The sequence below is a fragment of the Aquarana catesbeiana genome, linkage group LG12 (genome assembly GCF_042186555.1).
Source record: "Aquarana catesbeiana isolate 2022-GZ linkage group LG12, ASM4218655v1, whole genome shotgun sequence".
Classification (NCBI taxonomy): Eukaryota; Metazoa; Chordata; class Amphibia; order Anura; family Ranidae; genus Aquarana; species Aquarana catesbeiana.
In genome coordinates this window covers 90,481,614-90,504,630 of record NC_133335.1, presented here as the reverse complement: position 1 = coordinate 90,504,630, position 23,017 = coordinate 90,481,614, and the positions used below count along the sequence as shown (strand labels likewise).

General features: G+C 41.2%; 1 protein-coding gene across 5 annotated transcripts in view; it reads left to right on the top strand.

Moving 5' to 3' along the window:
- Window positions 1–23,017, top strand: part of TBC1D16 (TBC1 domain family member 16) — a 241,513-nt gene that overhangs the window by 82,942 nt on the left and 135,554 nt on the right. For all 5 annotated transcript variants that reach the window (XM_073608200.1, XM_073608201.1, XM_073608204.1 and 2 more), the window contains exon 3: window positions 13,334–13,811. In XM_073608200.1, the coding sequence (XP_073464301.1) occupies window positions 13,334–13,811 (478 nt within the window). The remainder of the gene's footprint in view (window positions 1–13,333; window positions 13,812–23,017) is intronic.

Here is a 23,017-nt window from a genome sequence, read left to right as displayed (position 1 = left end):
TGTAGTAGCTTACAGTCCTTGAATGTAGTGACCGTGTTTCGTTTTTTTTTTAAGCTAGGATTATTTTCAGCAACCAAAGAAATTGCCTGTGAATCTTGTCAGAAATGTAGTGTTTTTGGCAATCCTTGTTAAATGCAGTGAATAATACTTTCCTTCCCACCTATCTTCTGTAAATGATCAATTGCTCTGCCCTCATGCAATGGAGATGAAGAGATATGGACATGTTTGTAGTTCATAACACAAATATTGACCCAAAAGAATGCAGAATGAAGCACCAGGAAGGTATCTATCTCTTCAGATTAACAGTGATAAAATGTTTCCTTCTTGATCCTGCCAATTATAATCTTACAGAAGCACTAGTCCACCCAAAATGTAAGTTGTTATATATGCTAAAGAGTTAAAAAGCATCTGTACTTAGTAGTTGGCTTTTAACTTGAACCCAAGAGTGTATCTCAGGACCTCCAGGTGCCTTCTTGCATTCTAAAGTGACAGGGAGGCCCTAAACCCTTGTACTTAATTGTGGAATCTCTCTGTTTTGAGAATATTTGAAAGTTGACTTGCCACCCCTGGTGCTGTTTGCCAGTGAGGTCATATATCATGTTTAGCCACCAGTAGTGGAGTGCTAATGGTGTTGACAGTTCTCAACTTCCCTAAGGTGTCTGGACCATCCTATGGGAAATCAACTAGTATGCAGGCTCCTTTTGGTAGTTGAGAATAATTCTGGAGGTATGTTAGAAGCTTTATCTGAAATACAGGTTTGCATGAGGGATCTTGCTTCTGGAGACCCCAGAATATAAAAGCTTTCAATATAGGTCACTGGGTGACTGCTAGTGGTCAACAAATAGAAAATGATATGTTAAAAAAAAAACAAAAGATTAACGCTGCGCTGAAAACTAAATATAGAATTAGTTATTGACAAAGAAATAAAGCGGCCAGCACCAAAACTCTAATACAAAAACTCCAGTACAAATGTGAAAAAAGATGCAGCGCTAAAAATATGACCATGCATAGGTCCATAAGCTTTACCACCAATTATGTCCCTGACCAAAATGGCTTACTATGTCATCTGACCAGACCAAACATCTGCAGTCTTTAGAGGAAAAGGCCCTGGCTGGGTATTAGCCACAAGTGCTTAAACTTGGGCAGCTGATATATCGTATTTTGTTGCTGTGGTATAGACAATGTGTACGTTTCTCTTGGGTCCTTCTGTTCTCCACGAACAAAGATTAAGGAAAGAATAAAAGTTATTATCCCCCACTTCTTGCGTTTCCACCTGAATCCTGTGAAGTCAGTGTGAAAGGGTGGTGTGGCGGGGGAGTGTCCTGTGCCTGCATGTGTTTGCTGGTGGGTGTCCCTCATTTCCATCTCAAAATGTTGGGAGGTATGAGAATGCACTGAACAGTGCCATGGACCTAACTGCTTTTACAGATGCCGATATAGGTTCCTGGGAGACCTTATCATTCCCTGTGCTTGGTGAGACCACCCATGGTGGTCACCTGCAGTCGGTAAGGAGCCTCTATACTCACTCGGGTGTGCTACTATCCTGGAATTAGGATCTGGCTTCATACACCTACCTCTGGATTATTATCTTCACTCCTTTTTGGACTTTCTTTATATGTATTTTTTGTTTTTGCACTGATTTTTATCGGTATGGGACTTAACACATTTATTTTTTGGTGTTTATGATTTGTTTAAAAATTTTACACCATTGATTTCTGTTATTGATTGCCTTATTCAGTATGGTTTATCACTTAGTATATTAATCAAATCTATGTGGCTATTTTTATCTGCATATTATGATTTAATTTTATTTTGTGCGGTCTTTCTTGTTGAGAGTCTTTTCACCATTTTTTTTTTCTAGTCTAACTTTTTCACTGTATTATGAATTTTCGTATGGTATCTGCCTTGGTTTTCTTTGATGAGAGTTTTTTCACTATTACTCTGCTTTGACTTAATTTCACTTTCATATTTTTAGCGCTGCATCTTTTTTCACAAATAGAAAATGATAGCCTAGAGGAAAGTATAATAAACACGTCTATCTGAGTTGCTAATTTAATTTGATTTTTTATGAAGCTACAGATTTACGTTTGGCATAAGGTAATTTAAGAAATTACGTTGTAGAAAAGGTAATGTTTCCCCCTGTATATATTGTAAACCATTTGCAAATGTAGATCCCTGTAAAATCTATGAACACAAAACTTGCTGAGTGACCCTGTGTCACTACAGGGTCAACTTACAGCACATGATGCCTGTTATTATCTTTATTTGGCTGGTCTCTGTAACCCAGAAGTCTACCTTCCCAAAATCCTGAATGCAATCATGTTACATCGTGCTTCACCTGATGCCAAGCAGTTGTGTCGTAAAATAGACACTCTTGACTGGGAGAGGAGGCTGTTGTGTTGCCTGTCCTCTGTTGTGTCTTCCCTGTGAGAGCCGTCATTGGTCAAGTAGTTGGTGCTCATCTAGAGAAATGGCAATGACGTAAGGTCAGTTAAACTATGGGAAAAGCGCGGGATGGGGGGAGGGGGGTGTAAAGAGCCAATAGAACTAAATTCAAATTCCACCAAATCATAGGAGGTTGTACAGGAGCAGCTACATGAGGGGCACCCTGTACAAAAGTTTTAAATTCACCTTTCGAAAATGTTTCACCAGTATTTAGGGTAGAACATGTAATGTTCCAGCTTTTTCCTCCTCTCCCTAAAACCCACCCTTCCTGTGACAGCAGGTGGGGGGTCTTCTCTCCACACCCGCTGTCATAGTTTGAAAATGGCACAACCATGCAGTGCAGTGCCCTTCCCACATCGCCATGTCATTCATTCACAGAGTTCTGTGAATGAATGAACTATAAGTACCATCAGCCACCACAGCTGACAGTTTGTAGTTCTCAATGAACTGCGAAGGCACTGATAAGTGCTCTCATAGTTTGATTCTTCCTGCAATTCATTAACTGCCTGCCATTGCCTCGTGCAATGCTTTACAGGCTCCAGTGTAAAAAAATAATAAATGCACTTTTTTTACATTTATTTATTATTTTTTTTAATAAAAGGTGAACTTATCCTATCTCTAACAAATAGGAGAATAGTGGTCTTTGGAATAAGATTACAAGAGCCAAGATTTGTTCTTTGATGGTACTAAAACTAATCCAAGTACAAAAACTGATCCAAGGATGATTGCAGAAAGGTCAGGCTTCTTCCCGTGGAATATTTCCTATTTCTTTCCTCCAGGCTAAATAAGACTTAAAATGCTATTATAGATTTGGCTTTTTAAAAAATAAAAATAAATAACAAACATGTCATACTTACCTGCTCTGTGCAATGGTTTTACATAGAGCAGCCCAAATCCTCCTCTTCTCTGGTCCCCTGCTGGCGCTCCTGGCTCCTCCCCTATGACCAGTTCCCCCAGTAGGAAGCCACTTGCTATGGGGGCACTGGTGCCTGCTTGCTCTCGAGCCCTGATCTATGCGTCCATAAGACACATAGAGCCGCAGCTCGGCCCGCCCCCTGCTCGTTCCACATTGGCTTCAATGGCTGTGATTAACATTGGCTCCCACTGCTCTCAGCCAAAGAGTAGAGGGAGTCCCATGACAACCGAGGCTCTTGTGCACATCTCTTGATCAAGAGCGAGTTCAGATGAGTATAGGGGGGCTGTGGGGGGAGCAACACACAGATGTTTTTTTACCTTAATGCATAGAATGCATTAAGGTAAAAAAAAACCTTCAACCTTTACAACCACTTTAAAGACCAATACGAAGGGTAGCCTTCCTAGCTTTTAATAGCATGCGGATTACCCAAATCTAAGAGATTGAGTCTCTTAAGACCTTGGCATCAACAGCCTTGTTGTTAAAGCCAGTGACCACAAAGCAGGGTGGTAAACTGGTCCTTGGGACAGGATATTGCGAGAATCTGCAAGGGCCCACAATGTGTCTACCAGAAGTTCGATCATGCCAGAGAATCACATTCTCCTGAGCCTGTTGGGTGCTGTGAGAGCCACCCCAATCATTTTAAGTAAATAAGATAGACATTTCAGAGGAGTAAAGGCAAAGATCCCACAGAGCCACCAGAGCATCCACTGCTTTCATCAGAAGACCTCTGCCACCTGGAAACAAAGTAAGCAATTGTATAGTGGTGCTAGAGGGATGTGTCCCAAGCAATAAATCAACAAGACATAATATAGGAAATTAGTCCATTATAAAAGTTTATAGAGTGAAAGGTAATCAGACAGCACCTGGCGGCAGCACCTTTAGAGCAAAGCAGACAACTCTGTATAGTGAAAACTGGAACAGAGGGGTGCCAGACTAAGTGCAGTATTAAAATCAACAGTTTAATAAAGTTAAAGTGGAAGTCCATGCTAAAACTAAAATCCCTGCATCTATAGCCACCAGCATTCTAACACTAACCTATCTAGCCCTGAAAAGAAAAAATCAGTATGCATACCTTTTCTGCAGGTGATCCAACCCGATCTCCAGCGGCAGAAGCTCTGCAGAGCACACGGCCAACAACGGCTGTGAAATGGGAATGGGGAGTAAATTCACCCATAGAGTTACTATGGGGCTTCAGTTGACGGACATGTCCTCTGCACCCGCCTACACAGTGAAGCCGTGGCTGACAGCTCAGCGTGGGATCAGAGCTTCTGCCGCTGGAGATCAGGTCGGATTGCCTGAAGAAAAGGTATGTATACTGATTTTTTCTTTTCAGGGCTAGATAGGTTAGTGTTAGAATGTTGGTGGCTATAGATGCAGGGATTTTAGTTTTAGCATGGACTTCCACTTTAAGACAAATGGCAACTCATGAGATAGAGAAGTAATACAGGTACAATTAATTGGGAGGAGTCAGTCTCAGCCTCTCCGAGCTGTCTTGGTATTGTAGCAGCCTCGGGCACTGGCTGTGTCACAGGGGGGTAGTAGCAGGAAGCGGCCGGACGCCGCCGTAACCAGCATGGAATGTATGATGGCGTCACTGCAAAGGGCGTGCTGGCGTATTGGTGGGCACCTGAAAGCAAACTGTCCAGTATGTTGTTGTTAAATCTGGAGGCCATGACGTCCACATACTGCATTCACCACAGGGACAGTCATTTTCTGCCTGTTATCTATGTAGGATTTATACACTATATTGCCAAAAGTATTTGGGCATATGAACTTTAAAGGCATCCCAGCCTTAATCCGTAGGGTTCAATATTGAGTTGGCCCACCCTTTGCAGCTATAACAGCTTCAACTCTTCTAGGAAAGCTATCCACAAGGTTTAGGAGTGTGTCTATGGAAATCTTTGACCATTCTTCCAGAAGCGCATTTGTGATGTTGGAAAAGAAGGCCTGACTCGCAGTCTCAGCTCTAATTCATTCCAAAGGTGTTCTGTCGGGTTGAGGTCAGGACTCTGTGCAGGCCAGTCAAGTTACTCCACCCCAAACTCGCTCATCCATGTCTTTATGGACCTTGTTTGTACACTGGTGTGCAGTCATGTTGGAACAGGAAGGGGCCATCCCCAAACTGTTCTCACAAAGTTGGGAGCATGAAAGTTTTCCCTTCACTGGAACTAAGGGGCCAAGCCCAACCCCTGAAAAACAACACCACATCATAATCTCCCCTCCACCAAATGATTTGGACCAGTGCATAAGATGCAGATGACTTACTTTGTGCAGGCCAACTTGTTTATGAATATGTAAGGATTATAACATGTAGGTTGATTAATTAAATGGTAACTAGACATGGGGGGTCTTAAATATTTATACTTTTAGTACTTTTTTTTTGCTAAATAGCATTTGCTAAATAGCATTTCAAGGGGCAACTTGTTTACCTGGTAAACATTATAGTGACCGTAATTGTCATTTTTTGTAACTACAATTAGGGGTCTTTTCATCTTGTTTGACCACAAGCTCAAAATAGTTTGGTCAGACAATCAGAAACCCCTCCATCTTTAGTTACTGATGTTAACCACTTAACAACCGGCCCATAGCCGAATGACGGCTACAGGGCGGTTGCATAACTCTGGGAGGGCGTACAGTGACATCCTCCCAGAATCCCGATCTTGCGTGCCCCCTGGGGCGCGCACCCGAACACATCCGTGACTGGATCGCGGTAAACGGCCGCTGTTCGTGGCCGTTTACCATGTGATCGCTCCGTCAAATGACGGAGCGATCACATGTAAACAAACCGGCGTGATGTCCGGTTCCTCTTTCCCCTCTCCGTCCAGTGTGAGCGGAGAGGGGAGAGATCGTTGGCAGCAGCGCTGTGGGCTGGATGTCTAGTGCCCACAGCGCTGCTCAGTGACAAATCCATCCATCGATTCTCAGCCATGCATACCCATCAATACTCTGCATACCCATCCATACTCTGCATACTCAGCATACCCATCCATACTCTGCATACTCAGCATACCCATCCATCCATCCATACTCAGGATACCCATCCATACCCATCCATCCATCCATCCATACTCCGCATACACATCCATCCATACTCCGCATACTCATCCATTCATCTATCCATACTCAGCATACCCATCCATACTCTGTATACCCATCCATCCATCCATACTCAGCATACCCATCCATCCATATTTGGCATACACATCCATACTCTGCATACTCATCCATACTCTGCATACCCATCCATCCATCCATACTCGGCATACCCATCCATACTCGGCATACTCATCCATCCATCCATACTCTGCATACCCATCCATACTCTGCATACCCATCCATACTCTGCATACCCATCCATACTCAGCATACTCATCCATCCATGCTCACCCATCCATACTCAGCATACGCATGCATCCATGCTCACCCATCCATACTCTGCATACTCATCCGTCCATCCATACTCAGCATACTCATCCATCCATGCTCACCCATCCATCCTCAGCATACTCATCCATCCATCCTCAGCATACTCATCCATCCATCCTCATCCATACTCATCCATCCATGCTCAGCCATCCCATCCACCCCCATCCATAATTAGCCATACCCATCCATACTCAGTCGTACCCAGTCGTACTCAGCCATTCCCAGCTGTACTCAGCCGTACCCAGCCATAGTCAGCCGTACCCTGCCATCCTATCTATACTCAGCCGTACCCGGCCATACTCATTCATGCTCAGCCATCCCCATCTACGGCTCATCCATCCCCAGTCATGCTCATCCATGCCACATCAGTTATCATCCATGCCACATCTATCCAACTACAGTGCCTCACAAAATGTATTAGGTAGTCAAATTAGATTTGAAACTTATGTCCCTAGAACACCTGATGGTGCTCCCTGCATGTTGGTCCTCTGTATGTGGCCAGGCTTTGGAAAAGTCTCACACATGTGGTATCGCCATACTCAGGAGGAGTAGGAGAATTTATTTTGGGGTGTAATTTTTGGTATGTACATGCTTTGTGTTAGAAATATTGTGTAAATGGACAAAGTTGTGCAAAAAAAAAAAAAAAATGCGTTTTAATTTTCTTTACACATTTTCCAAAAACTTGTAGAAAAAAATGACATGTTCAAAAGACTCGATATACCTCATAGATTATACATTAGGTTGTTTTCTTTCCAAAATGGGGTCATTTTGGGGGCATTAAAATTGTCCTGGTTCTCCAGGGCCTTCAAATGTGTAAGAGGTAGTCAAGAAATTATATGTGTAATTTATGCTCCAAGAACGCCTGATGGTGCTCCCTGCATGTTGGGCCTCTGTATGTGGCCACGCTGTGTAAAAGTCTCAGACATGTGGTATCGCCATACTCAGGAGTAGCAGAATGTGTTTTGGGGTGTAATTTGTGCTGTGCATATGCTGTGTGTGAGAAATAACCTGCTAATATAACAATTTTGTGAAAAAAAAAAAAAGAAAAAAAAATCTTGATTTTGCAAAGGATTATGGGAAAAAATTACAACTTCTAAAACCTCACCATGGCTCTTACTAAATACCTTGGAATGTCTACTTTCCAAAAAGGGGTCATTTGGGGGGTATCTGTACTTTCCTGGCTTGTTAGGGTCTCAAGAAATGAGATAGGCCATCAGTTCTTCAGGTGTGATCAATTTTCAGAGATTGGCACCATAGCTTGTGGACTCTATAACTTTCACAAAGACCAAAAAATATACACCAATTTAGGCTATTTTTATCAAAGATATGTAGCGGTATAAATTTTGGCCAAAATTTATGAAGAAAAATTAGTAATGTTATGACAGAAACGAAGAAAAATGCATTTTTTTACAGAATTTTCAGTCTTTTTTCTTTTATAGCGCAAAAAATAAAAAAAACTAGCAGTGATTAAATACCACCAAAAGAAAGCTCTATTTGTGTGAAAAAAAAGGACAAAAATTTCATATAGGTACATTGTTGCATGACTGAGTAATTGTCATTCAAAATGTGAGAGCACCGAAAGCTTGATCTGGTTAGGAAGGGGGTTTAAGTGCCCAGTGGTCAAGTGGTTAAACTGTATGTGAAGGGAATTTTTTTAACTGCCAGACAGGAATTGTGAACCAGTGATTTAGAATATAATATACATTTATTGCATGCATGGAAGCCACCTAGGTGCATAATATAGATTGGACATATACTGTATACTGGGGATGGGTGGAGTGCCTCTGTTTGCTATGACAGAAAATAACTGAGTATTTTGAATTGAACTCTGAGCCTTCTGATTATTGTATTATTTTGCAAGTACTCTGTCGGACTTGTCATCTGTTCTGTGATCCAATAAACTCTCTCTTCTCACTGGAAAAAATGATATATTATTCATTATAATGTATTATTTACTACATATTTATTGCTACTATATTATTACAACAATGTAAACCGTGGCAAGGCTTAAATATGGAGTTCTGCCCAGGCTAAAATCCTTTCTACCTGTCTTGCCGCTCTTGCACCTTTTTGGTTCCTTCCTTATGGTTGATGTACACCATTGCTGTGGCATTGTTCAACCGAATTCTCATCAAACGATTCTGTAGATGGGGTGGTAAGTGTTGCAGGGATAGCCAAATCCCTTGGAGCTCCAGAATATTGATCTGAACAGGAGATTCTCCTGGCTTCCAAGTCCCGTGCACTGACAAGTTGTCCATGACTTCTCTCCAGTACCTCAGGCCTAAATTTGTTGCGAGGTTCTTTCACTAAGGATCTTCCTAGATGAAGTCTTGATTGAGAAAATAATATTATCTTGGAAAAAAATTAAAATAAAAGGGCGAGTAAAATTATAATCTCCTAGGACAGTGGTTCTATCTAAGAGAAATTCCCAAAACATGGCCTGTTGGGGGGACTGGGTTGAGAACCACTGTCCTAGGACACTAGCACAAAAACTGAAAAATGCTGGTAGTGTAAGCGGTTATATCTGGGATAGCTATTGTCTAAATCCCCTTGTAAGCAGCAGTATACCCCAATAGTCTCAGAATAACTGAATCCTATGTCCCTTAACCCCTTCCTGACTGGCTCCTGTACATATACGGTGGCAGGAAGGCTCTCCTGCATGAATCGCCGTATATGTACGGCGGCTCCTTTTAAGAGCCATACGCAGGCGCACGATCATGGGCACAAGAGCCAGAACGAGGATTTGTGTGTGTAAACACATAAATCCCTGTTCTGACAGGGGAGGAGAAACAGCCTGACTGTTCCTACTAAGTAGAAACACCGATCTGGCTCCTCTAGTCAATCACATCCCCTCACAGTTAGAAACATACCTAGGGAAGACACTTAACCCCTTGATCGCCCCCTGCCAGTGACATTTATACAGTAATCAGTGGCTATTTTTTTAGCTCTGATGGCTGTATAAATGTCAATGGTCCAAAAAAGTGTCTGATCTGTCTGCCGCAATGTCGCAATCCCGATAAAAATCGCTGATCGCCGCCATTACTAGTAAAATAAATAAAAATTGCCATCAATTTATCCCCTACTTTGTAGACGCTATAACTTTTGCGCAAACCAATTGATATACACTTATTGCGATTTATTTATTTTTAACCAAAAATATGTAGAAGAATACATATTGGCCTCAACTGATGAAGGCATTTTGTTATTTTTTTTTTTTTTTTAATTTGGGATATTATAGCAAAAAGTAAAAAATATTGTGTTTTTTTTTTTTTTTTTTTTTTTTTTTTTTTTTTCAAAATTGTCGCTCCTTTTTTTGTTTATAATGTAAAAAATAAAAACCGCAGACATGATCAAATGCCACTGAAATAAAGCTCTATTTGTGGGAAAAAAGGACGTACATTTTGTTTGGGTACAACATCAAACGACCGCGCAATTGTCAGTTAAAGCAACGCAGTGCCGTATCACAAAAAATGGCCTGGTCAGGAAGGGGGTAAATTCTTCCGCGGCTTAAGTGGTTAATAAATGTTAGAAATATAGTTTTGATAAACATTTTAGTGAAGTTTCTACAGGTCCTGTGATTTCAGAAAATATATTTTAGATTTTTACTAAATTTCAATGCTGTAAGTGAAAAATAGCAAAAATGGTCCAGCCAACTAAAGTGAAAATGGGAGGCTGGGCCTAGGAGTGAAATAGTTCTTGAGGTGTTCCATACAGCAGGTTACCATATAGCACTGAATTTTATGGTAATGGTATGGTAATTCTTAATAACATTAAATTACTATATGGCTTGTCTATCTGTTGTATGTGAGATAATAATATATGTGTGTGTATATGTATGTGTGTAATTCCGGTTCAGTCTCTAACAATAGAACGCATGCGAGGTGAAATATACCGATTATCCATTATCTCACCTCGCATACCGCCACATATATATTTATATAAATATATATATGGTGGTATTCGATCGCCTCTGCGTTTTTATTTTTTGCGTTATAAACAAAAGAGCGACAATTGTGAAAAAAACACAATATTTTGTACTTTTGCTATAATAAATATCCCCATTTTTTTTTTTTTTAAAAAAAAGCTAATTTTTTTATCAGTTCAGGCCGATATGTATTCTTCCACATATTTTTGGTTAAAAAAAAAAAAAAATCGCAATAAGCGTATATTGATTGGTTTGTTATTGTTTTACCTCAACACCAAATGATATGTCTGGTGAAAATTCAATACAGATCACCATCTAAATAACACCATTTCTAGCATGAAGGTGGTAATTAGAGGTCGACCGATATGGGTTTTTCTCTGGCCGATGCCGATGCCGATATTTAGAAATCTCGGTGGCCGATGGCCGATATGTGATGCCGATTTTTTTGGGCCGATATATTAGGCCGATTTTTTTTTTTTTTCTTTTTTTTTTTCTTTCATCTCATAAAATTTAACAGTTAGACCCCTTTTACACTGGGGCGTTTTTCAGGCGCTTTTGGGCTAAAAATAGCGCCTGTAAAGTGCCTGTAAAACGTCTTCCCTGCAGTCTCAGTGTGATATCCCGAGTGCTTTCACACTGAGGCGATGCGCTGGCAGGAGGTTAAAAAAAAGTCCTGCAAGCAGCATCTTTGGAGCGGTGTATACCACCACTCCTGCCCATTGAAATGAATGCGCACCGCTGCCAAAGCGCCTGCAAAGCGTTTCGGCAGCGGCGCTTCAGGTGCGCATTTAACCCCTTCCTCGGCTGCTAGCTGGGTTATGAGCTCCCCGCTAGCAGCCGAATAGCGCCGCTAAAATGACGGTAAAGCGCCGCTAAAACTAGCAGCGTTTTACCGTCAACGCATGCCCGCTGCAGTGTGAAAGCAACCTAAAGTGATACAGAAAATTTTTTACATTTAAACATTTATTAAACAAAACAAACCTCCAATCAGTTCACTTGTATGTAGAATTTAGATAAAAAAAAACTATATCTTAAAAATAAATACACAAAAACAGGTAATCAAAACTTTTGGACGAAAAAAAATGGGCTAACTTTACTGCTTAGTTTTTTTTGTAAATTTATTAGTGTATTTTTTAAAAAAAAAAAAAATTGCGTTTGAAAGACCGCTGCGCAAATACCGTGTGACATAAAATATTGCAACAACCGCTATTTTATTCCCTAGGGTCTCTGCTAAAAAAAAAATATATATAATGTTTGGGGGTTCTAAGTGATTTTCTAGCAGAAAATACAGGATTTTTTACTAGCAACGAGTGTCAGAAAAGATTTAGTCTTTAAATGGTTAAACTGAGAACTTCTACACAGGGAGTTCAGCTCATTCAGAAGTGTAAACATTGTATCAATTCAAGTTCTTTTTATCAGATTTGGCAGGCTGCCCAGAGAGGGGGAGAAGTCGCTTCAGAGAAGAATACAGGCAACTTGTATTGACTTCAGAAGTCATTTGCAAGTCCGCTGAGTTATATCGCTGAGTTATATCGGCCTTTTTTATCAGCACAATCGGCCGATGCCGATTAAGAAAAAAACGTCAAATATCGGCCGATATATCGGTCGACCTCTAGTGGTAATATCCGGTTGTTGGGGAGTTTCCCTGCAGGAGGAGACTGGAGCACTTCTTAGGATAGAAGGAAAAATGGATGGGGCAAAATATACTAAAATTCTTGAGGAAAATCTGCTGCCTTCTGCCAGAAAGTTGTCAATGAGATGAAGGTTTACCTTCCAACATGACAATGACTCACAGCAATAATGACCACACAGTGGTTGAAGGAGAAAAACGGGAATGTCCTTGCATGGCCTAGTCAGAGCCCAGACTTAAACCCCATTGAAAATCTGTGGAATGATTTAAACTGCAGTCCACAAACGGTCACCATCAAATTTAACTGAACTTGAGCAGTTCTGCAAAGCAGAAGTCAAATGTGTTCCATTGAGAAGGTGATTAGCTACACCTGATTGAGTTTGTCTTTTTTAGGAAGGGGGGTGATCCTTTTTCTAACTCAGTGATTCTGTTTTTGATTTTTTTTTTTTCTGACATGTTGGTGTTTTATCTTTCACTTGAATGATATAAGTTGCACTGAGTAAATACAGCTTGATAAAACAAAAACTGTGTCTGTCTTCATTTCAGACTGCAAAGCAACAGCATGTGATTATATTAAAGGGGGTGGTTCTTTTCTATACCCACTGTATATAATTTTTTTTTAATTTGCCCTATTTATTTTTTTAAAGAGGAGTTGCCCTTTAAGTAAAACATTGCTTTACTCTTGAATGGTAAGTGCCTTGGATGAGCAAAGTACAAGTTCACTTTAAAACTGTGATGTATCATGGCTCCAGCAGGAGAGGGGGGGGGGGGGGGTGTTAGAGAAACAAGACTTTTAATAACCTAGAGGGTAATCGTTTACCCCCTTGTGTCCTCCCAGAACTGGTTATCCTTTTTGAAGATGTGCTTTTGTTCTAACAAACAGTACTGACTATTAATCTTGACATCCACGCTTTGCTGGAATGAGTATAATTGGTAACATAACAAAAGCAATGAAATAACTATTTTTTCCCATATAATTGACTTTTCTTAGGATACTTATGTGTCTACATGGAGAAAGATGAGTCTCTGGGTGCCACCTTGATTTTGGCCTGGGTTCCTAACTCTCGCATTCAGCGTCAGGATGAAGAGGCCTTGCGTTACATTACTCCTGAGAGTTCCCCCGTCCGAAAAGTTCAACGAAAAAGAAATCGGCACCTTCCAAAAACTGCTTCTTCATCATCTCAAAAACCATCCACATTTACCAAAGAAAACCCAGGAGACAACCCAGGACAGAATGCTGCTGTTACTCCTGGAGAGCAGAATACCTCTGATGTCTCTGAAGAGGGAACAGGGGATGTTGTAGAACAAGGGGAAGATGAACAGTCTCTGGACATATCTTCTGATGAAGTGAGCAAAGATAGCCCTTTGGACTCCGATTCTGATGCATTTTCTTCCCCCTTTTGTCTGTCCCCTATAAGCGAAGCTCTAGGAGAAAGCAGTGGTTCTGTTTTTTTGGAGAATGAGATGAGGTAAGTTTTATAAGCTGATCTAATTTAATGAATGAATAGATATTTAATTAGAAGTACCTAAGGGAACAGAAATATTGAATGCAAAGGAGTAGACGTATATGAGCTTTTTTTTTACCTTGCTTGGTCAAGAAAACTGGTCAAAACACACTCCCTGGCTAGCTGATTGAACAATGTAGGAGCAGCAAAACACCAATGAGATCATCCTGTTGCTTACTCTTTCTCAAGATTGGTGAACTAGTGATACTGTTGTAGGAGGAGGATTTGGATGTTGTTGGGATTTCAACAGCTCTCATGATTGGCTGGCAACCATTCAAGGGTATACCTTATATCGCAGGGACAGAGAGGGTAAAAAAGGGGGAGGGGTATGCCTATTTATTTAAGAATAATGTATAAGTGAATGTAAGAGATGACATCACTAAGGGAGCTAGGGAGGAGGTGGAATTCTTATGGGTAGAGCGGAAAAGGTATGAAGCTAAGGGGAAAATAATACTGGCAGTATGCTATAGGCCCCCTAACCTGAGGGAGGAGGGGGAGGGGGGATCTCCTATCACAAGTTGGATTAGCAGCAAGGATGGGAAGTGTTCTAATGGGGGATTTTAATTATCCAGACATAGACCCGGCGGAGGGAACCAGTCATTCGTCTAAGGCTCGCCAGTTCCTAAATGTCTTGCAGGACAATTTCATGGTTCAGATGGTATACGCACCAACTAGAAATAAAGCGTTACTGGATCTACTGATTACCAACAATACAGACCTGATCACGGATGTGGAAATACGGGGCAATTTAGGAAACAGCGATCACAGGTCAATTGGCTTCAGTATAAATCACACAAATAGGAAACATAAGGGGAATGCAAAGACACTGAATTTCAAAAGAGCCAACTTCCCTAAGCTACGAACCTTGTTGGAAGGCTTGAATTGGGATAAAATCTTAGGTACAAAGCACGGAGGAGCGATGGATTTGCTTTAAGAGCATATTAAATAAGGGCATTAGCCAATGCATCCCATTGGGTAATAAATTTAAAAGAGCGAGCAAAAGTCCTGGATGGAGAAGCCTTCAAAAATACAAGGCTGAGGGATCATTATCAGCATTCAGACTTTATAAAGAATGTAACAAGAAATGTAAGGGTGCATTTAGGGTGGCTATGATAGAACATGAAAGACACATAGCGGAGGAGAGTAAAAAAAATCCCAAGAAATTCTTTAAGTATGTAAACAGTAAAAAAGGGAGGACAGACCATATTGGCCCCGTAAAGAATGAGGAAGGACATCTGGTTACAAAGGATGGGGAGATGGCAAAGGTATTGTATTTATTCTTTTCCTCAGTCTTCACGAGGGAATCGGGGGGGCTTCAGTAACCAAAACTGCAGTGTTTATCCTTATGACACATCACAGGAAGCACCTCCATGGTTAACAGAGGATGGAATTAAAATTAGACTTGGGAAACTTAACATTAATAAATCACCGGGACCAGATGGCTTGCATCCGAGGGTTCTTGGGGAACTTAGTCAAGTAATTGCCAGACAATTGTTCCTAATTTTTACTGACAGTCTACTGACTGGAATGGTACCAGATGATTGGAGAAAAGCCAATGTAGCACCAATATTTAGAAAGGGCCCAAAATACATCCCTGGGAATTACAGACCAGTTAGCCTAACATCAATAGTATGCAAGCTCTTGGAGGGGATGATAAGGGATATTATACAATATTTTAGTAATGAGAAAGGTATCATTAGCAGTAATCAGCATGGATTCATGAAGAATTGTCCTTGCCAAACCAATCTATTAACCTTCTATGAGGCGGTGAGTTGCAATCTAGATAAAGGAAGGCCCATAGACGTGGTGTATCTGGATTTTGCAAAATCATTTGACATAGTTCCCCATAAACGTTTACTGTACAAAATCAGGTCTGTTGGCATGGACCATAGGGTAAGTACATGGATTGAAAACTGGCTACAAGGGCGAGTTCAGAGGGTGGTTATAAATGGGGAGTACTCAGAATGGTCAGGGGTGGGTAGTGGGGTCCCTCAGGGTTCTGTGCTGGGACCAGTCCTATTTATTTTGTTCATAAACTACCTGGAGGATGGGGTAAACAGTTTAATCTCTGTATTTGTGGACAATACTAAGCTAAGCAGGGCAATAACTTCTCTGCAGAATGTGGAAACCTTGCAAAAAGATCTGAACAAATTAATGGGGAGGGCAACTACATGGCAAATGAGGTTTAATGTAGAAAATGTAAAATAATGCATTTGGGTGGCAAAAATATGAATGCAACCTATACACAGGGGGGAGAATCTCTGGGGCAATCTAGGATGGAAAAGGACCTGGGGGTCCTAGTAGATGATAGGCTCAGCAATGTCATGCAATGCCAAGCTGCTGCTAACAAAGCAAATAGAATATTGGCATGCATTAAAAAGGGGATCAACTCCAGAGATAAAACTATAATTCTCCCGCTCTACAAGACTCTGGTCGGGCCGCACCTAGATTATGCTGTCCAGTTCTGGGCACCAGTCCTCAGGAAGGATGTACAAGAATTGGAGCGAGTACAAAGAAGGGCAACAAAGCTAATAAAGGGGGATATTATCTATGAGGAAAGGTTGTGAGCACTGAACTTCTCTGAACTGATTCTCTCTGAAGAAGAGACGCTTGAGAGGGGATATGATTTTAATTTATAAATACCGTACTGGTGACCCCACAATAGGGATAAAACTTTTTCGAGGGAGTTTATCCACTTCCCGACTGGCGCACACCGATGTACGTCTGGGCAAATGGGAGTACCCGCAAGTCCCACTGAATTTCCCGCCGTGCCATTGCATGCGCACCGGCCGGGAGCTCCGTGAGTCGGGTCGTGGGTCCCGCGGACTAGATCGCTGCGGGGATACCCGCGATCGCCTCTCGGAGAGGACGAACGGGGAGATGCTGATGTAAACAAGCATCTCCCCGTTCTGCCTAGTGACAATGTCACTGATCTCTGCTCCCTGTCATCGGGAGCAGAGATCAGTGATGTGTCACAGCTAGCCCATCCCCCTACAGTTAGAAAACACTCCCTAATACTGACTTAACCCCTCCCCGCCCCCTAGTGGTTAACTCCTGCACTGCCAGTGTCATTTATACAGGAATCAGTGCATTTTTATAGCACTGATTGCTGTATAAATGACAATGGTCCCAAATATAATAAATAAATATGTGTAAAAAATGTCCGATGTGTCCGCCATAATGTCGCAGTCGCAATAAAAATCGCTGATCGCCGCGATTACTAGTAAAAAAAAATGATTAATAAAAATGCCATAAAACTATCCCCTATTTTGTAAATGCTATAACTTTTGCGCAAACCAATCAATAAAAGCTTATTGCGATTTTTTTTTTTTTTAACCAAAATAGAAGAATACATATCGGCTTAAACTGTATGGGAAAAAAATGTTTTTTTTAATTATTTTTTGGGGATATTTATTATAGCAAAAAGTAAAAAATAATGAGTTTTTTTCAAAATCATCGCTATTTTTTTGTTTATAGCGCAAAAAATAAAAACCGCAGAGGCGCTCAAATACCACCAAAAGAAAGCTCTATTTGTTGGAACAGAAGGATGTCAATTTTGTTTGGGAGCCACTTTGCACGACCGCGCAATTGTCAGTTAAAGCGACGCAGTGCCGAATCGCAAAAAGTGCTCTGGTCAGGAAGGGGGTAAATTCTTCCGGGGCTGAAGTGGTTAACAAGACACGTGGCCACTCATTAAAATTAGAAGAAAGGAGGTTTAACCTTAAACTACGTAGAGGGTTCTTTACTGTAAGAGCGGCAAGGCTGTGGAATTCCCTTCCACAGGCAGCGGTCTCAGCGGGGAACATCGATAGTTTCAAAAAACTATTAGATAAGCACCTGAACGACCGCAACATACAGGGATATACAATGTAATACTGACATAAAATCACACACATAGGTTGGACTTGTGTCTTTTTTCAACCTCATCTACTATGTAACTATGTAACTCTGACGTGGTTGTAAATGTGGCCATGCAAAGGCATATCTTCTTTTCAATACAACTAAATATTCGGCATATTCAACGATTTTTATCACCTGGTTTTTACACATTTAGATATCTCTGAATTTCTTGGTTCTATTTTTTACATCATTATACAATGGGTGCAGATATATACATTTCATGGAATAAGAACAGCTAATCCATATCGAACAGCCAATTCATTGTCTACCCCATCCTGTGTAAGCAAACTTCTTGTGATGCACCTCTCGCCCACTAGTACAGAGCTGATCATGTGCATCTCTACATAGCACACCAGGAAGGACAAGAGAGGTGTAGAAACAGACAATGATACAACACCGCTAGAAGGAGAATGCTGGGAAAATGGGTTATGTATATTATCTCTGGATGCTAGAGAGATACCACCACCATAATCACTCCATGAGTTCAGGAGTAGTCACCAGTATGGAAATTAGTTTACAACAAAAATTTACCTTATTTACCAATAGACTGACTAAAATCATAATTGCCATCTCAGCCAGAAAGTAACTACCATAGTCTTCACCAGAGTCTGATAGTGGCTGCCGTAAACTGTGTCAGAATCCAGGAGTGACCATCACCATGATCAACGTCAGAGTACAGTCAATAGTAGAGCCAGGGAGGTACTGTCCTCATTTTTGCTAAAGCCTGAGAGTGACTACAAAAACAAAATATTACAGCTAGAGCCAGGAAGTGATCACTTTTATAATCACTCTTAGAGCAAGGAGGTGATCAACAGCATAATATTTGTAAGTTTACCACTTCAACTCTTGTTTTGAAAAAAATTAGGTTAGTATGCCTACCGGTTTTTTGATGCCCCAAGGACTTCAGGGGTATCTATGGTGAAATTTTAAAATCTTAAATTAATTTTTACATTGCTTTTCAATTGCTTATAGCCTACTCCCATACCTCCCAACAATTTGAGATGAGAATGAGGGACACCTACTAGCAAACGTATGTAGTCATAGGACACGCCCCCTGCCACACCCTCTTAAAGGAGAATTGACCAAAACAAAAGGTTAATTAAATCCACAAGAGCTTTTTTTTACCACTACTATTCCTTTATATTGGCTTTTAAAATTTACAAATGCACCAATTTAGAATTTGGATGAAAGGTTTAGCTTTCGGAAACGCTTTTGAAAGATAAAAAGTGCATTTTATATACAACTATATGGATCAGACCAAAATGAGGGACAAATGAGGGGGAACGAGGGACAGAGGGAAATTGCTCCAAATCAGGGACAGTCCCTCAAAATCGGGGACAGTTGGGAGCTATGCCTACTCCTACTACTCTAACACTATCTTGAGATTTGTACATTTACTTTGTGAAGATCTCCACACATTTACTTCCTTAAATTCTGTGACACATATTCACTATGCCCTGTGAGTCGGCACTGCTGTGTCACTCATTTCACAGAGCCTGCCTTCTGGTCTACTGTCATTTTGAGAGGAAGAGTTTCAGGAGGCAAAGTCAGTACACTAATCACTGCTTGCAGGTAGTAAGGTATAATGGGGTATGTGCAAACCTACAAAAGTTTTTCCAGCACACCAACCAGCTAGCCTGCAAAAAAAAAAAAAGAAAAATTGCACTAACAGTTTGTTCTAAAAACAGGTTTTAGTTGCAGACATCTGCAAATGTACAAGGAAGCCATACTGCCTCCACATGCCCCTCTGTAAAGTGTGGTCCTAACTCTAATATTTGAGAGTCTCTATGTTGGAGCATACATAGCAATGGATAAATTAGGGGGAGGCATGCATGAAGGGAGTCTATTCCTCCCTAAAGGTGCAGGGACAAAATAGAAGCCCAGCAGGAGCACAATGGCAGCTGAAGGCAACCCCATGTGTCCCCATGCCAATTCCAGTGAGCAAGCTATACAAAAATGGCAACCAGCCCAGTTTATAACAAGCTATTGAAGTAAGGTGCATATGATAGGGCTTTGCACAGCACAAATCATCAAGAAATCAAAAGTAAAACAAAGGAATGAGCAGAGGAGAAGCTGCAAAGCATGCAGAGAGTCCCGGAAGTTGAGGAACCACAGACAAGCAGCAATCACCACAAGAAAGATTTTTATAGCTTATATTGGATTATCAATAGTAATAATTATTTGTATAGGTATATACTGTGACCATAGAACTCATGTAAGGTGCAGTGCTATATTCACAGGATCAGGGTGCTCCATTAGCCCCTAGGAGAGAGTTCACATACCATCTCATATGGCTTTGCATTGCAGAAAAGTTTCATGGCAGATCCTGTCTGCACAGGTGCCAAGGACAAGTGGCTGTCTGGAAACTAAGCTTGCAGTGGTAGGAACAAGCTTGCAGCGGTCACAGGCCAACTCCCTTATACAAACAAGGGTCAGGGCAGGTGCGATGAGTAGTGCGCATAGGTTTTGCAGGCAATGGTCAGGGCTAGTACGGGCTTAATTTCTATCCAAGCAAGAGATCAAGCCAAGAGGCAATCAGTAGTATATTCCATATCCAAGCAAGGGTCAACCAAGAGGATAAGCAAGCAGTAGCAATCCAAGACAAGGGAAGGTATGAGTTCAGGAGCCATGAAGCAGAATGCTATCACAATACTCCGAGCCCTGGGTTTGTAATGCTCCAATAGAGCCCACAGTGCCTCATCCAATCAGAGGGGAAAAACATGAAGACAGAGCTAGGGATGTAATCTGTGCAAAGGAGGCTAGGTAAACTGAGTCAACCTACTGCCTAGTAATTAGGGTGGCTTCTGAGTACTGGCCAGTAAGAGTGGACACCAATGCTCAGAAGTGGCTGAGGGGAAACTGCTGGGAGAACGAGAGGCAGTGTAGGAATGTCCAATGCTCCAAACAATAAGCCCCACTAGAGCCAGGGGGTAACTAACAGCTTTATCTTCACGAGAAAAACAGGGTGACTATTATTATAATCACCACTAGGGCCAGGGGTAAAAAACAGCCGAATCACATTTAGATCCAGGAGATGGCAAACCGCTACATTTTTTATTTGGCCCAGGCATTGACAAACCGTATTATCAAACCTAAAAGCATAGAAAGGGCTTGTGTTAGTAACCTGCTTGCAGCTGTTTTACTCCTTCTTCTCCTCCATCTGTGGGACAGTCAACCATTGGGTCTTGGCTGGTGATGAGCATGTATTGGGTTGATTTACTAAAACTGGAGAGTGCAAAATCTGGTGCAGCTCTGCATAGAAACCAGGAAATTTAACTTTCAGGTTTTTTTTCGTCAAAGCATAAAGAATAAGTTCACCTGTGGGAACATGTTACATGCTCCACCCGTTTTTAAGGTGAAACATATAACGTGTTCCTATTGCTGTAGCCGCTTTACACTGTCCTCTCTCCCTGTGACAGCAATACGGGGAGAAGTTCCCTGTACTAGCTGTCACTGTTTGAAAACAGCACAAATGATATTTGATATGCATCATTCGTATGAACTACAATGAATTTGAATTAGAATGAACTACAAGTCTTGACATCCTTTGCTGCTGTTGGCTTGTAGTTCTCTTGTAGTTCTCAATGAACTACCATGGCACTGTTAAGCTCTGTGGTAGTTCACTGAGTCTTTCTGTCAGTGCGAAACTGCCTGGCCATACGATATACGGGCACACAGCTCCCACTGACAGTCTGCAGGAGTCCTGCATGGCATCAGCGATCTGCTGATCACTGGTGCAATGCTTTCCAGGATGCTGAAAAAAAGAATAGTAAATGAAGATTTTTTTTTTTTTTTTACTGCAAAAAAAAAGTTCATTTATTTTTTTTAAAAATTGAGCGTATTCTTTAACCGCTTCAGCCCCGGAAGATTTTACTCCCTTCCTGACCAGAGCACTTTTTGCGATTCGGCACTGCGTCGCTTTAACTGACAATTGCGCGGTCGTGCGACGTTGCACCCAAACAAAATTGACATCCTTTTTTGTGTAATCTTGGTAAAAAAAAAAAAAATTGCACTAAGTGTATATTGATTGGTTTGCGCAAAAGTTATAGCGTCTACAAAATAGGAGATAGATTTATTTCATTTTTTTTTTTTTTTTTTTACTAGTAATGGCGATAATCAGCGATCTTTTATCAGGACTGCGATATTGCGGCGGACACATCGGACACTTCTGACACATTTTTGGGACCAGTGACAATTATACAGAGATCAGTGCTATAAAAATGCTCTGATTACTGTGTAAATGTCACTGGTAGGGAACGGGTTAACACTAGGGGGCGATCAAGTGGTTAACTATGTTCTCTAGTGTGTGTTCTAACTGTGGGGCATGGGACTGACTAGGAGGAGACCGAGATCCGTGTTCATACGTAGTATGAACACACGATCTTCTCCTGAGAGAACTGGGATCTGTTTACACACACAGATCCTGGTTTTCGCTCTGTCACGAGCGATCGTGAATTCCCAGTGGTCATCGCTTCCGCCGGGCACTCGCATCGGCGGCAGCGCACGTGCCTCCCTAGTGGTCAAAAGGCAAAGCCACTCAAGGTAACGTAATTTCGCCCAGGGGGGCCAACCTGCCGTAGTAAAACTGCGGCGGCTGGGTCGGGAAAGGGTTAAAGAGGAGTTCCAGCCACTTGTGAAAAAAATAAGTCAGCAGCTATAAAAACTGTAGCTGCTGACTTTTAAAAAAACAGCAACTCACCTATCCCACGATCCAGCGTTGTTCTCACCCCAGTAGGTCTCACCTGTTGCCTTTTGGTCCCCGGCATGGGTATCTTCACTATGGGCACCCGGCTGTGACAGCTTTAAAATGTATTTCCAGCTCTTTTTTGTTTATTTTTTTTTAAGTTTTAGTTTTGGGTAGAATGGGGAAAGATTAGAACCCATTACAAGAAGTGTGGAAATAACAGAAATTATTTTTTTTTTCATTTTTTTTTAGAAATTTAGGGGAAGTTTGGAACACCTGACAGGTTTTTATTTAAGATCAATTCCATTTAAATTGGCTGTATGCGGGTTAACAATATTGCTAAATACAGTTGTAGCTGTTGTAGGATTATCCTGTAATAAGATAAATGTAGTATGAAGTTCAATAAAATTAAAATGATGTATTTTGTCAATATGCTTCTATTTTGTGCTTTGGAAACTTTTAAAGGTTTTTTTTTCTGAATATCGTTTTGCAATGAAAGTTCTTAGTTTTAGTCTACAATAAAAGGTGAACATGTTGGATCTGTATATTTTATGTTCACAAGATCAGAGTTTACCATAGTATGTGG